Genomic DNA, 16,809 nt, shown 5'->3' with positions numbered 1-16,809 from the left:
CCAATAAAGATTCCAGATCTATTTGGTCTATCAGATCCAGAGTGTTGTTCTCTTGGAATAAGAGTGTTAGGTCCCGTAGGGCCCTAAACTCTTTCATACTACATTTCGGCCAATCTGGAACATCCGTAGTTGTATTATCTTTCGCCTGCAGACTCTTTAAAAGGAGTCTGCGTGCAAAAAGTTGAATATCCGTAACCACCCCAAAGGTGTTGAAGTTTTTCTGGGGACAAAAAGTTAATCCACGTAATAGAACATTAGTCTCTGCCGGGGACAGTACATAGGAAGACAGATTAATCACACTGAAGGATTCGGTAGAATCCGTGTGATATAGGCGTCCAGGTTTCCTGTTCCCCTGTTCAATAGGGGGAGGAAAGTCCCCGCGTGGCGTTTAAAGTGTTATATCGTATCTCTGGTGGATGTCCTACAGTGTTTTGGTCATCCTCTATGTGCATTGAATTTTTGGCAATCAATGTGGCCGACCTATTCAAATGCACATTCGAGAACTCATCCTGAGTTTTTGCCTCGTTCATACTTGTCTTCGGGGTTTGCTGATTGTCTGATTTATCTTTTACTTTGGTATAAATGATAAATTTCTTTATGTCATGTTCAGGTGAGTCCCTGTTATTACGGTTCCTTTTGGACTTCCCCCGCCTTTTATTTGTTATGTTGGGCTTTGAGTTGCTACTAGATGTACTTTTAGGTTTCAATACATTTGTATTATTAGTGACATTTTGCTTGGATAGAACACTTTTCTGGCTGGATGTGTTGGTATTCCATCTATACGCTCGCCCTTCCGAAAAGGTCGTTTTATCCCTCCAAAATTTCAATTCCTTTTTGTGCAAAATGTCCCGATTATGGGTCGACAGGCCATCGTATAATTCTGCCCGTAGGTCCAAATAACGGGCATGTTGCGCAAAAGGTTTGAGGGCCATCTCCAAGTTATCAATCTCGATATCCAGGAGTACCATTTGTCTATCATACTCCCTAGTGAGGATAGCCATCATTTGCTGAGAACTTTTTAAAGAGAGTTTTAAATTATCCTCCCATTCAGCCTTACATTCACTGCTAATGAGGTCCATGCTGGGAAAGATCTGGACCCGAAGGCCCAAAGGATTAATTTTGTTTTTACTATACCTATCAAAAGATTTAATATGCCAGAAGAGTGCTGATTTTTTCTCAAGCACCTTAGTAAATTTCGTAAAAAAGAGTTGAAATTTCCCTTTCTGCTCGATCACCTTGTTCGAACTCCGTTTCATATCCTAACATTAAGTTGTTCCATTCGTCACCCTGAAATGTATTTATTCTTAAATGGATTACACTATATAACGTGCAGTTATCAAACACAAACACAAACCACTACTTAGATGTGTGTGGCATCGCGCATCAAACAGAACTGCCTTTCCGGTATTCATTTACTTGTGGAGAATTTCCCCCCAACACAGATAACTCCCCAGTATCCATGCCTCTAATGAGATCTGCATTCCATAACACACTTCTCTCCACAGTATCTGTGACACCAGTGAGATCTGAACTCCAGCACACACCTCACTTCCCAGTATCTGTGACACCAGTGAGATCTACACTCCAGCACACACCTCACTTCCCAGTATCTGTGACACCAGTGAGATCTGAACTCCAGCACACACCTCACTTCCCAGTATCTGTGACACCAGTGAGATCTACACTCCAGCACACACCTCACTTCCCAGTATCTGTGACACCAGTGAGATCTGAACTCCAGCACACACCTCACTTCCCAGTATCTGTGACACTAGTGAGATCTCCACTGCAGCACACACCTCACTTCCCATTATCTGTGACACCAGTGAGATCTGAACTCCAGCACGCACCTCACTTCCCAGTATCTGTGACACCAGAGAGATCTACACTCCACCACACACCTCACTTCCCAGTATTTGTGACACCAGTGAGATCTCCACTCCAGCACACACCTCACTTCCCAGTATTTATGACACCAGTTAGATCTCCACTCCAGCACACACCTCACTTCCCAGTATCTGTGACATCAGTGAGATCTGAACTCCATCACACACCTCACTTCCCAGTATCTGTGACACCAGTGAGATCTGAACTCCAGCACACACCTCACTTCCCAGTATCTGTGACACCAGTGAGATCTCCACTGCAGCACACACCTCACTTCCCATTATCTGTGACACCAGTGAGATCTGAACTCCAGCACACACCTCACTTCCCAGTATCTGTGACACTGGTGAGATCTCCACTCCAGCACACACCTCACTTCCCAGTATCTGTGACACCAGTGAGATCTCCACTGCAGCACACACCTCACTTCCCAGTATTTGTGACACCAGTGAGATCTCCACTCCAGCACACACCTCACTTCCCAGTATTTATGACACCAGTTAGATCTCCACTCCAGCACACACCTCACTTCCCAGTATCTGTGACATCAGTGAGATCTGAACTCCATCACACACCTCACTTCCCAGTATCTGTGACACCAGTGAGATCTGAACTCCAGCACACACCTCACTTCCCAGTATCTGTGACACCAGTGAGATCTCCACTGCAGCACACACCTCACTTCCCATTATCTGTGACACCAGTGAGATCTGAACTCCAGCACACACCTCACTTCCCAGTATCTGTGACACTGGTGAGATCTCCACTCCAGCACACACCTCACTTCCCAGTATCTGTGACACCAGTGAGATCTCCACTGCAGCACACACCTCACTTCCCAGTATCTGTGACACCAGTTTGATCTCCACTCCAGCACACACCTCACTTCCCAGTATCTGTGACACCAGTGAGATCTACACTCCAGCACACACTTTACTTCCCAGTATCTGTGACACCAGTGAGATCTCCACTCCAGCACAAACCTCACTTCCCAGTATCTGTGACACCAGTGAGATCTGCACTCCAGCACACACCTCACTTCCCAGTATCTGGTGCAGCTGTGCATGGTAGCCAATCAACTTCTAACTTCAGCTTGTTCAATTAAGCTTTGACAATAAAAACTGGAAGATGATTGGTTTTTATGAAAGCTACACCAGATTTTGCACTCCCCAGTTTTAGTAAATGGACCCCAATGCCTTATACCTACACTCGGTGTCTCATATCTGCTTACTTTACACAAAGCCTCATACTAGATCACATGTATTGCCTTATACCCCTCTGAGATTAGAAGTAGAAAAAAGCAGAGCATGCTGGATAGCGCAGATAAAACACCATCTGATCAATAAAATAAAGATAAATTGCATTTACAGATTTGCAAATTGATCAGAGCATGTAACCAGGCAAATCAACCCCCTTTTGTATGTCGGATCATCATACAGATGCAACAACCATCACTTGAGGAAATCCAGCACAGAGGAATAGCATGCAAGTGGAAAGAGCTGAAAACACTACTGAGAGTGAGAGGCTCTTTACAGGCGCTATTTTTAGCGCTATAGCAACTGTAAAGCACCTTAGTGTGAAAGCAGCCTTTGAGTCATCATACGTATATTTATTATTACTCTGATCTATTAAGTATTAGACCCCTTTCACACTGGAGCATTTTTCAGGCATTTTTGGGCTAAAAATAGCAATTGTAAAGAGCCTGAAAAATGCCTCCCCTGCCCTCCCCTGCAGCCCCAGTGAGAGCCCGAATGTTTTCACACTAGGGCGGTGCGCTTGCAGGACCTAATAAAAAGTCTTGCAATCATCATCTTCGGAGCGGTAGAGGAGTATACACCGCTCCTTCACCGCCCCTGCCCATTGAAATAAATGGGCAGCGCTGCCGAATCGCCACTTTTCAGGTGCTTTTAAACCTTTCTTCGGCCTCTAGTGGGGGTTAAAACCACCACTAAAACTAGCGGTGCTTTTCTGCTAACGCGGCCTGCTGTCAGTGTGAAAGGGGTCTTAGGCCACGTACACACGCGGGGACTGTTCGCTGAAACTGTCCGCTGAAACCAAGTTTCAGCGGACAGTCCGCTCGTGTGTGGGCTTTCAGCGGACAGTTTCAGCGAACAGTCCGCTGAACAAGGTTTTTCGGAAATTCCGAAAAACTGTCCGCTGAAACCTTGTTTCAGCGGACAGTCCCCGCGTGTGTAGGCTTGTTCGTCAAACAAAGTTTCGCGCATGCTCAGAAAGGATTTTCACGCCGAAAGTTATAATGCAGTGTATAGGACGTCGTATTTTTCGTCCCGTCGTACGTGCCGTTCACGTCATCGCGCACGGTTTCAGCAAACTGTTCGTCCGTCGTGTGTGGCCATGTCCGTCCATGCTAATTTTGAGCGGACTGTTTGCCGAAACTGTTTGACGGACAAAGTTGGGCGAACAGTCCCCGCGTGTGTACGCGGCCTCAGGCATTGATAATTTCGAGGCATGTAATCATTTGTGCTCTTTTATATATTGATAACCCTCCAGTATCTTCTGTAGATCAAGATTATTTAATGCAATTGCAGACTTTATTTTATAATCAGTACAAATGTCATCCAGGATGTACAGTGGGTGGACCCCCACATCAACCAATCAAATTTTAGTTTACTGGAGAAGGCTTAGCGGTTACTGCATTTTCATCATCTCTTTTGCGCTGCCCTGTGGTTCCTCTGTAAGGAATATTATTAACCATGCACCATTCTCTATGATCAAATAACTGATAGCATTGCCATGGTTCGTCAAAGTTTTTAATAACCGCTTTAGATGGCAAAGAAAAATTGCCACTGGGCAGGATTCTGTGAACATAGATGTCTCAGGTGTGGAGTGTTGTCCTTAACTTGTACCACAGAAAGATGGGAATGGAAAACTAGGAATGTTGGAGTTTAATGTCCTGTGGAATAAAATTAAAAATTACCTGGTAGGTTTGGGAAACTAATATTTTATTTTTGGGTATTTACTGAGAAGTTATTTCATACTGTCTATTTGGAGACTGCAGAAGGAGTTGGCAGAGATGCAGGATTTTCTAGCTGCTGGAGTATGTTAGAGATATAAGGAGCTAACTGATGGGATGAAATTTCTCTTCATACTGTACCTTTTGAAGACTCCAGTGGTAAGATCTTCCTGCTATAATTCCAGTCTTTGTTTCCACCCACCTTGGAGTTTTGGCAGTTTTTGTCAACCTTTGATTACTTCTACTTGCATTCTATCTTCTACAACAGTGGTTTCCAAACTGTGGCCCGGGGGCCGGATTTGGCCCTTTGCTTGCTTTGATCTAGCCCTTGGGGCACTATTCCATTCACTGACACCAACAAAGGGGCACAGTTCCTCCCAATGACATCAACAATGGTGCCCACAAACACCAATGATATCAACAATGGGGCACAGTGACATCAATGGTGGGGCACAATTCCTATCAAAGACGCCAATGATGGGGCATAATTCCTCCCAATGACACCAATGATGGGGCATTTTTTACTGCCGGAAATGTTTTACTCCCAATGGCCACAGTCCAGCCCCCTAAAGTCTGAAGGGTAGTAAACTGGACCTTTGTATAGGAAGTTTGGAGACCACTGTTCTACAATATAAAATGAAGAAAACATTCTACAGAGATTTGCAGTTGGGCAGCTCTAGGAACTCAAAACAAGCATCTCTGGCAGAGCACCTGACATATATACAATTTCTTTTAACGTGACTCTTCTGCATCTATCAAAAATATAAGCATTTTTTTTGGATGGACTAATCTGTTTAGTGTGTTTAGTTTAGTGTGTCCAGAGAAAACATGTTTGGGGAACAGAAAAGGCTTAGGACCCCCATGAGGTTATTGTTGCTTCATCCCCATTGTGTATAACTTTCCATAGAGAGGACTGATGATCTTTGTTTTTTTGTTTTTTTATGACTGTCAGTGTCTGCTTGTTGTCTTTGTCATCTTGTCCCAATGATACTGATCAATAGGTGAGAGTGATGAGAAATTGCCAGACAGCAGCATTCAAAATTTAACAGAGGCTGTGTATCTTCCCAGCTTTATCCAAAACTATTTAAATAAAAACTAGAACATCACTGAGTTCATTTTGGTCAACAGTTTAATAACTAATAATACGCTGAATACTTCTATTTGTTTTGTAGACTGTTTTCAGAAAGTTTGACATGGACAAATCAGGAAGCATGAATGCCTATGAAATGCGTCTGGCAGTGGAGTCTGCAGGTCGGTTGCTCAGTATATTGTATGTTAGTTGTTATGCTTGATATATAATGTCTGTACGTAAATTTATTTTATATACTGTTTCCCCCAGGTTTCAAACTGAGCAACACCCTGCATCAGCTGATTATCACCAGATATTCTGAGCCTGATCTGTCTGTGAATTTCGATAGCTTTGTGTGTTGTCTGATCAGACTGGAGACCATGTTCAGTAAGTGTAATCCTTATTTCAGGCATTGTAATACATTATACAATTATTTACTTATCCAGTACCCAGATACCTATTCTAGGATTTATATGCTGTATTCGCTCATTCTGTTGCATGTTTTCTTAATTTTTTGAACACACAAGAATCTGTAGCAGAGGATTTCTATGTGGTCATGTATACACTAAATTAAAGAGGAGGCCATTGCTGACTAATGTCTTTCTGTTTTGCTAGTTTCCTGGCTATTTTGCTGACCTATTGGCTACAGCGCTTTCTAAGGCACTGACCCAAGGCAAATATGCATGCTTGTGCTGTGTCCATGACTCGAAGCATTGAAGCCAGTAGGTCTTCATGAAGTCAAGCAATTAGAATTTTGACAGACTAGAAATGAGACAATGTTTCTCTTAGATAAAGTTTCCCGTAGGGATTTTAGGTTTTCTACAAAAACTGAGTTATTCCAGAGTTGGAGCTATGAATTGCTGGGCTTCAAGCCTGGTAGAGTGTCTGAATAAATTGAATGATTGCTAAAGTGTGGCAGCTCTCTAATATTGGGTGGGATTCTTGGAGGGTCCTTGGGAGATTAATTTTGTGTAAAGGATGAAAGCATAAAGCTGTAGGATTTTTTTTTTATTTGTCACAATGAAAGTCTATCAAAAGGTGACAGCCAAAGCATTACAGGGCTGAAATGTAATACAATAGTCTATTCTGTGTGTATGTATATATATATATGTGTGTGTGTGTGTGTGTGTTTGTGTATGTATATATATATATATATATATACACACACTATATTGTCAAAAGCATTGGGAAGCCTGCCTTTACATGCACATGAACTTTAGTGGCATCCCAGTCTTAGTCCGTAGGGTTCAATATTGAGTTGGCCCACCCTTTGTAGCTATAACAGCTTCAGCTCTTCTGGGAAGGCTGGCCATTCTTCCATAAGTGCATCTTCCATAGCTGCAAAGGGTGGGCCAAATCAATATTGAACCTTACAGACGAAGGCTGGGATGCCATTAAAGTTCATGTGCATGTAAAGGCAGGCGTCCCTATACTTTTGACAATATAGTTTGTGTATATATTAAAAAAAATGTTTTCCTCCTAAGCACATAAATATATAAATGCATAAGTTCATAAAAAAAAAAAAAAAAGTAGATTGTGCTAATTCTAACTTTTTTCCATTTAACATAATCTATAGCAGTGCACGAGGCACAATTGTACGCCCATACATATATAAAGTACTGAAGTACAGCGCTTATTAGAATTAAAGTTCATTAGTTGAAGAAAAAACTGTAAACCTCATATAGTAGTGAGAGAAGGCTTCCAACGCTTCAGAAACATGCAGAAAGGGGCACACAACACCCAGGTGTATCAAATCTGCTTATCAGATAGCAATAGGCATCAATAATAATTCCTAGGAACATGTAGTTCACACTCTTCACCAGGTATTTTAATGATATCCAGGAAATGGCCGACTATGATAAGTCTCACTCTCCCATATCAAGTGCAATAAAATCCAAGAAGTACCAGTATAACTCCAAGTTACAGCAGTCCAATGTTTATATGTAACATGCAAAGCAAAAAAAAACATAGTGAAGCCAGTAAAGGACAAACACAGAATTTTATTGTAGTGCACTTTCAGTAATGAAGTCACAAACGAGCGTTTAAAAAAGATATAATGAAGATTCCACGATCATCAGCAGACTTGCATCAGCCAGCCTTACATATTTCATCCAAGAGAGATATCATCAGAGGCATGGCTATATGATGCAAGCATGCTTAATATATAATAAACCCAATATGAATGTCAGGTGCTGTATTTTACTCACAACCCAGTATCTGTATGCAATGTAGGTTCAAATGGGCACCAGGGAATGTGCAGTCTGATTATTTCTATACTAAATATCAATGACCTTTTGGGGGTGGCCCAGAACAAACAAGTCAGTCCAATAGTAATCTAGATATTACTTAATCTGCCTATGAGGTAGGGAGTGACCAGTGGTTGCTTCCAGAGAAAGAGGATAACAGAAACCGGAATTGGTCAGTGGAACGCGGCATCTGATACATACAATAAACCACTTCCGGGAGGAGGAGTAAACAAACGGAAGCGGTGAATGGAATGCAACGTCCAGCGCTGCACTCAAAACCTTGCCTGCGCACTGCCACTGTCGGGAAACTTTCAAATAAGAAGTGTCCAACACCTTCCGGATGAAAAGACTGTCAGCTTAAACCACTGAAAATTATGTCAAATGGAACGCAATAGGACTACAACCATAATCAGTATCATTTTTGGGGCCATTGTCATTTATACAGCAATCAGTGCTATACAAATGCACTGATTCCTGTGTAAATGACACTGTTAGTGAAGGGGTTAACCAGGGGGTGCCAGTGTAGGGGTTAAGTGTGTTCTAGGGGCGTGTTACTAACTGTTGGGGGCTGGGCTGTGTGTTAGTGAACACTGATCTCTGTTCCAATCCCAGGGAGCAGAAATCAGTGTCACTTGTTGCTAGGCAGAACGGGGAGATGCTGTTTACATCGGCATCTCCCCGTTCAGCCTTCCCGTGAGACGATCCCGGGTATCCCCGCAGTGATCAAGTCCACGGGACCCGCGACCAGACTTGCAGGGGTCCTGACCGACACGTGTGGGTGCCACCGGCGGTGTGCGCACGATGGCAGGGCGGCAATTACAAATGGATGTACCTGTACGCCAATTTGCCTGCCGTGCCATTCTGCCAACGTACATCGTTGTGCGCCGGTCGGGAAGTGGTTAATAAAGAAATTTAAAAACATCATGATGAGACTGTTGATTTTTAGTCATGATTGTATTTTTTATTTTTCCATTATTTAATATAGTATACATTTTACATACCTATTAACTTAAAATATATGTTTTGTAGACCGTTTTTACAAATCCAGTAGTTATACATTATTTTATGTACTTATTGGCTTATGTTTTTTTTATTCAGTGGACTTATATCAATTCTGCAGATTAATTACCTTTTTTTGCTTGTGCTATTTTTATTTTATTCTATTTATTTTTATAATTTAATGGGATGTATTCATTTATACATGTGACCAACAGAATTACCAACTGCCCTGTTTTTTATTATACTTAAGCCCCAGTGAAATAGAAGTTATGTTCTTATGTATAACCCCCAAAACAAGTTGACTCTCACTTCTTGATAGAATCTCTTATTGAGAAAAAAATTAATAAATTTATATATATATATATATATAATATATATACTTGGTGGATCCTTATGGCTTGTCGCTTCTATTCTTTCACTTTACATGTACAAAAATGAAATGACTGTTATTCTTTAGAAAGTATCATTGACGGATGTGACTCCTTAAAAGAGAAGTATGGGAATTTTTTTCCCCCATAATCATACTTACCTAGGTGGATGCAGCATTGGCCCGATCCTGCATCCGTCCCCCGCCGCCTCTGCACTGAGAACCGAGCCATCTAACATCGCTGATGGCTCGGTTTTCTCGGCTCCCGAGCGGAGAGCTGCTGCCTGTTAATCAGCAGCTCTCCTGCTCTGCTCCTCTTCGCTCACTGGACCGCTGAGCTGCGGAGGGGAGGGGAGGTGAGCAACCGTCCCAGTGGCTTGCTGTGAGGCTGAGACGGCCATCAGTCCAGGCACCTGGCGGATCCAGGCTCCCAGAGTTGGGATGATGCTATGCCTGGACTGATCTATGTGACAACAGCAGAGAGTGGACTTCAGACCACTCTCTGCTGAAAACAGGTCACAGGAGTGCAAAACTAATTGCACTCCTGTGATCCATATGAGAAGCCCAGCCAAACAAGCTCAGGATGGACTTCTCCTTTTAAAGAATAAACCTTATAGGTATTTGTGCAAATTAAAGTGTCTGGACTCTAAATGCTACATTCTCTAGAGATTCCTGAATGACTTTTATATTAGAACAACAATATGCTTTCTTTTCTCAGGATTCTTCCAAAACATGGATACAGACAAAGATGGTGTCATCAACTTCACCCTTTTCACTGTAAGTTCTTGAATTATACAAAACCTTTTCATTCATATTTATTTCAAGCCATTCTATGCTCTTCATTCGTATCATTTTTCTTTACTTTCTTATTATTGGATCATTGTAAAGCTATTTTAACTACATGTCTACTGGGCACTTTACCCCCCCCCCCCTTCCTGCCCAGACCAATTTTCAGCGCTGTTGCACTTTGAATGACAATTGCGCAGTCATGCAACACTGTACCCAAACAAAACAGATAGAGCTTTGTTGTGGTGGTATTTAATCACCACTGGGTTTTTAATTTTTTGCTAAAAAAAGACAGAATATTTGGAAAAATTTATTTTTTCTTAGTTTCTGTTGTAAAATTTTGTAAATAAGTAATTTTTCTCCTTCACTGATGAGGCTGCACTGATGGGCACCAATGAGGAGGCACTAATATGCAGCACTGATGGGCACTGAAAGCAGCATTGCTGGGCACTGTTGGGGCCGCACTGATAATCAGGCCACCTGCAAAAAAAAAATGCATTTGCTATTTTTATCCAAAAATGTAACTTATCCTTTAAGACTGTACTAGCAGTAGCAGAGTTTTATATTTTGTAGCAATCGATAAATTCACAATGTTAGTCATTTAAGTGCTACCTTTGTATTAGCTATTTATGCAAATACAACAGCCTCTTAAACCTATTATTGCCAAATATCAGACAGGCTCTGACAGGCAACCTCTTGACACCTCTGGGTAGTTTTGGAGTTTGCCATTGGGCCCCCCCATTTGCCTGTTGGCTCATCACTATGATGGGCAACTTCACTAGCAAATAAAAAAAAGTGCAAGTTTTAATACTAGCGGGAAGTGCCCACATTTTGCTTGTTAGCAAAGCCCACTTTAAAGGAAGTTTGTTTTCCATTACTTTTGTGTAGTAGAATCACCTTAATGTAAATAATCTTATCAATATGTTATTCTTTTAACCACATCAGCTCCAGAAGACTTACCCCTTCATGACCAGACCATTTTGTGCGATACAGTACTGTTATTTTAATTGATAATTGCGCAGTTGTGCGATGCTGTATCCAGAATCCTCTGCAATTTTAATTTTTTGTTCTATAAACAACATTTTCCAATTTTGAAAAATAAAAATTTTCCTGCTAAAAACATATCAAAAAAGAAATTAAAAAAATGTAATTTCTTCATAAGTTTAGACCAATATGTATTCTACATATTCTTGGTAAAAAAAAATCCCAATAAGCGTATATTGATTGATTTGTGTAAAAGTTATAGCATCTACAAACTATGGGTTATATGGATTTATTTTTATTTTTTTTAACTATTAATGGCGGTGACCAGTGACCTATAGTGGGACTGTGATATTGCGGCAGACAAATCGGACACTAACTGATACTTTTTTGAGAACCAGTGACACTTATACAGTGATCAGTGCTAAAAATATGCACTGTCACTGTATTAATGACACTGGCTGGGAAGGTGTTAACATCAGGGGTGATCAAAGGGTTAAATATGTGCCTAAAATGTGCTTGGGTACTGTGTGGGAGGTGTTTGTATTAAGGGAAGGTAGAGATCTGTGTTCCTGCTTTGCAGAAACACAGAATCACTACCTTCCCTACTGACAGAACGGCAGTCTGCTTCTGTCCCGATTGATCGGTGGGTCCCGGAGGACATTGAGTCGGCCGGACCCACTGATTGGCTCCCGCTGTGTCCTGTCACAGCAAGAGCAGGTCACGGGCGTTGCGCGCTCCAGACCCGGAAGTGCAGGATCACATACAAGGTACATGATCCTGCGCAGGAGAGCCGCCTTGCCGCCGTATATATACAGTATACAGTTGACAAGCGGTTAAAAGACACTTTGTTCCTATGTTTAGTCAGTAAATATATACAGTGCATGTACATGGTCTTGCCATGTTTGCTAATAGTATATGCAGACCCTGCATTTAATCTGTGTTCCATATACAGTGCCTTGAAAAAGTATTCATACCCCTTGAAATTTTCCAAATTTTTATCATGTTACAACCAAAAACGTAAATGTATTTTATTGAGGATTTTATGTGATAGACCAACACAAAGTGGCAAATAATTGTGACGTGGAAGGAAAATGATAAATGGTTTTCCAAATTTTTTACAAATAAATATCTAAAAAGTGTGGGATGCATTTGTATTCAGCCCTGATACTCTGATACCCCTAACTAAAATCTATTGAAACCAATTGCCTTCAGAAGTCGCCTAATTAGTAAATAGAGTTCACCTGTCTGTAATTTAATCTCAGTATAAATACAGCTGTTCTGCGAAGCCCTCAGAGGTTTGTTAGAGAACCTTAGTGAATATACAGCATCATGAAGGCCAAGAAGCACACCAGACAGGTCAGGAATAAAGTTGTGGAGAAATTTAAAATTAGGGCTAGATTAAAAAAAAAATATCCTTTAAGCTTTAAACATTTCATAGAGTACAGTTCAATCCATCATCCAAAAATGGAAAGAGTATGGCACAACTGCAAACCTACCAAGACATGGCCATCCACCTAATCCGACAGGCCGGGCAAGGAGAGCATTAATCAGAGACGCTGCCAAGAGGCCCATGGTAACTCTGGAGGGGCTTCAGAGATCCACAGGTCATGTGAGAGAATCTGTCCACAGGACACCTATTAGTCATGCACTTCACAAATCTGGCCTTTATGTAAGAGTGGCAAGAAGAAAGCCATTGTTGAAAGAAAGCCATAGAAAATCCAGTTTGCAGTTTGCAAGAAGCCATGTGGGGGACACAGCAAACATGTGGAAGAAGGGTGCTTTTTGGCCTAAAAGCAAAACACTATGTGTGGCAGAAAACTAACACTGCACATCACCCTGAACACACCATCCTCACCATGAAACATGGTGGCAGCATCATGTTGTGGGGATGCTTTTCTTCAGCAGGGACAGGGAAACTGGTCAGAGTTGATGGGAAGATGGATGGAGCCAAATACAGGGCAATCTTAGAAGAAACCTGTTAAGCCCCGTACACACGAGCGGACTTTTCAACATCCAAAGTCCGACGGACTGAGTCTGTCAGACTATTCGATCGTGTGTGGGCTGCAACGGACTTTTGACTCGCCAAAGTCCGAAGGACTTTAGAATATGGAACATGCTTCAAATTTTTCCGAAGGAACTCCGCCGGACCCGGTCCCTTCGAAAAATTCGCTCGTGTGTATGCTATTCCGACGGACTAAAACCGACGCTAGGGCAGCTATTGGCTACTGGCTATGAACTTCCTTATTCGAATCCAGTCGTACGTCATCACGTTCGAATCCGTCGGAGTTTAGTGTGATTGTGTGTGGCCAAGTCCGCTCAGCCGAAAAGTCTGTCAGAACTCCGTCGGAATTCCAGCAGAACTCCGACGAAACTCCTTCGGAAGTCTGTCGGACATAAGTCCTCTCGTGTGTACGGGGCTTTAGTCTACAAAAAAAACTTGAGACTGGGGCAGAGGTTCAAATTCCAACATGACAACAACCCTAAACATACAGCCAGAGCTACAATGGAATGGTATAGATCAAAGCATATTCATGTGCTAGAATGGCCCAGTCAAAGTCCAGACCTAAATGCAATTGAGAATCTGTGGCAAGACTTGAAAAGTGCTATTCACAGACGCTCTCCATCCAATCTGACAGAGATTGAGCTATTTTGCAAAGAAGAATGGGCAAAAATGTCAGTCTCTAGATGTGCAAAGCTAGTAGAGACATACCCAAAAAGACTTGCAGCTGTAATTGCAGCGAAAGGTGGTTCTACAAAGTATTGACTCAGGGGGGCTGAATAAAAATGTACACCACACATTTAAAATCCCAATAAAATACATTTACATTTTTGGTTGTAACATGACACAATTTTCAAAATTTCAAGGGATATGAATTAGAGGTTGAGCGATATGGGTTTTTCTCTGGCCAATGCTGATATTTAGAAATTAGGGTGGCTGATGGCTGATATATGATGCTGATTTTTGTGACCAATATTTTAGGCCGATAAAAAAAAAAAATTCAACCACTCCCCTCCTCCCTGCTTGCTCCTGTCACTCTACCACACACTTGATGTCCTCAGTACAGATGGCACTGGTTGGCTCTGGCAGGTGGCAGGTGACATTGGCTGGCACTGGTTTGGAACTGACAGATGGCACTGGCAGACGGCACTGGCAGGTGGCACTGGTTGGCACTGGTTTGGAACTGACAAATGGCACTGGTTGGTGGCACCGGTTTGGAACTGACAGATGGCACTGGTTGGCACTGGCAGGTGGTGCTGGCACATGGCACTGATTGGAACTGGCAGTGGCACTGGTTGGCATTGGCAGGTGGCACTGGTTTGGAACTGGCAGGTGGCACTATTGGCAGTGGCAGGTGGCAGTGGTTGTCACTGGCAGATGGTACTGGTTGGCACTGGTGGATGGCACTGACAGATGGCACTGAGTGTAACTGTGTGTGAAACTGACAAGTAACAGATCGGAAAGAGGAGTGGGTGGGCCACCCAGCAGCTATCACACACCAGCCAATGATTGGGCTGCTTAAGAAAAGGGGCAGGGCCACATACACATAGCGGCCCACCCAGATCCCATCCCATTGGCTGGTGTTTGATAGCTGCTGGGTCCCGCCCACCCCCGACATCAAGCTCAATTCTGACAGATCCTCCCTCTCTCTCTCTCTCTCCTCTTTCAGTTACGTGTCAGCTTCACACACTCTTTGGTACAGCTCTGCATAGAAACCAATCGGTTTCCAGTTTTTTTTTTTTTTTTTGTTTTTTTTTTTGGTCAGAGCTTTATTGAACAAGCTGAAGTTAGAAGCTGATTGTCTACCATACACAGCAGCATGCACAAATGTACCAGATTTTGCACTCCAATCTTAGTAAATCAACACTACAGTATACCTTCCCACAATGCAAGTATGTGAGGTTGATTTACCAAAAGAACAGAGACTGTATCTTTACCTAAGAGAGTAAGAAACAGGTCTGTTCTAGTTATGTGGAAAAAAAATCCTGTTTTTGTTGTTTTTATGATAGTCACAGTAAACAGGGGTTCACTTTTTTTTACCATGATCTGCCTCTACCCTATTGTAAATCAACTTCAATGTGTTAGCAGACTCATTGAAAACAATGAACTCCCAGTGTGGCTGATTTCATTGGCTATTCAGCTGGCAGGCATTGAGGTAGATATTATACACACTGTCTAGTGGCTAATCTACAAATTGCTGCATAAATAGAAAAGTTGATAAAATATACTGCAAATGCTGCAATAATGAATCAAAATATATGCTAATTAAATATATACTATACTTCCTATTAAAATATAATGTTTCGGAAATAAAACCTGATATAATTCAGACCTGTCCATCTACGAATATGCATAAAGCTCCTGTTTGAATTACCCTCAACTGTTGTCTCTTTTTTTCATTTACAGTGGCTCCAGATGACTATGTTTGCATAGTGAAACTTTTGCTCTGCATGGGCTGGATCCCTAAAAGCTCCTATAACCGACTGCAAGTGCCTTCTCACTCGCTGCCCCTGTGCCAAAGCAATACAAGGAGGACCTGTCTCTTGGAGGACCCTCTCCTGCATCTGCTCTTGCGTGACCTTCCCTGTGTATAGCATCCATTCTATGTTTATCAACTTTCTTTTGTTTTCTGCTTGTCTTAATCTCAACATCCTTCCAGTTCTCAAACATGTAGTAAAGAAATCATGCCATCAGTCAGAGTGATGCCAATATACAGCTGCCCCTCAGATACTGTAGCCAGTTATAAAATATTATAATAATAAGTCATTCTTTTTGGTTTTGTACTGAATTTTAAATGCCAAAATAAAGAACATTCTGTTACGAAAATGGCTTTAGACATGAGCAATACTTGTAAACTGTATATAAAGTGTTACTAAGTGCTGCATTGCTTTATCAATACAGAATTTTCTATTAATAAATAAAGCCTCTCTTTCTTTAATGAATATCATGCTATCATTACCATGTCCGGTTCCCACTTGATTATTCACAAAAGCCAGATTGTCATTAATGGATGAGTATATGAGCTCTTTATAAGTGTATATTAGGGTTACATTGACAACAAAGTCAATGTACTGAACAATAGTACTTAAGGAATTTTGTGTTCTGGGTTTTATGAATAGTGCCTTTCATTGTGCCAGTGAATCATGCCAAGCTAGAATAAGATTTAGTAAAATAGACACGAATGAACATACAAGTGTATGAATCCAGTGATGAGTAAGAGTACAAGCTGTGCCCAGTTTTTTTTATTATTGTAGACATTGCTGCCACAATAATCACATAAGAGAAACCAGCTTTATCCAGACAAGGACGGCATAGTGTGGCCTAACCACAACTTATGTTCTCATTGAAATAGGGCAAACTGATTTTACAACACCAAACATTAGCAAGTGAGGGAAAAAATTATATGAATTATTTGATTTTAAAAGCTCGTCAGGTTAGACATATGGAAACTGCTTTTTTAGTTATCTTTTCAAGGGCATATAGCATTGGGGCTATCTT

The 16,809-nt window shown here is 41.7% G+C and overlaps 1 protein-coding gene across 1 annotated transcript in view; it reads left to right on the top strand.

Moving 5' to 3' along the window:
- The window catches only part of CAPN1 (calpain 1), a 129,061-nt gene extending 112,808 nt beyond the window's left edge, over nucleotides 1-16,253 (top strand). The window contains exons 18-22 of the mRNA XM_077458751.1: nucleotides 4,760-4,828; nucleotides 6,034-6,112; nucleotides 6,201-6,317; nucleotides 10,261-10,319; nucleotides 15,718-16,253. Of these exons, the coding sequence (XP_077314877.1) occupies nucleotides 4,760-4,828; nucleotides 6,034-6,112; nucleotides 6,201-6,317; nucleotides 10,261-10,319; nucleotides 15,718-15,744 (351 nt within the window). The 3' untranslated portion in view covers nucleotides 15,745-16,253. The remainder of the gene's footprint in view (nucleotides 1-4,759; nucleotides 4,829-6,033; nucleotides 6,113-6,200; nucleotides 6,318-10,260; nucleotides 10,320-15,717) is intronic.
- The last annotated feature ends 556 nt before the right edge of the window (nucleotides 16,254-16,809 follow it).

Source organism: Lithobates pipiens, unplaced genomic scaffold, assembly GCF_037356315.1.
Source record: "Lithobates pipiens isolate NorthernLeopardFrog02 unplaced genomic scaffold, aLitPip1_a1.2 Scaffold_10, whole genome shotgun sequence".
In the NCBI taxonomy this organism is placed as follows: Eukaryota; Metazoa; Chordata; class Amphibia; order Anura; family Ranidae; genus Lithobates; species Lithobates pipiens.
Note: the sequence above shows the minus strand (reverse complement) of the source record. Positions and strands in the feature narration are given on the sequence as shown.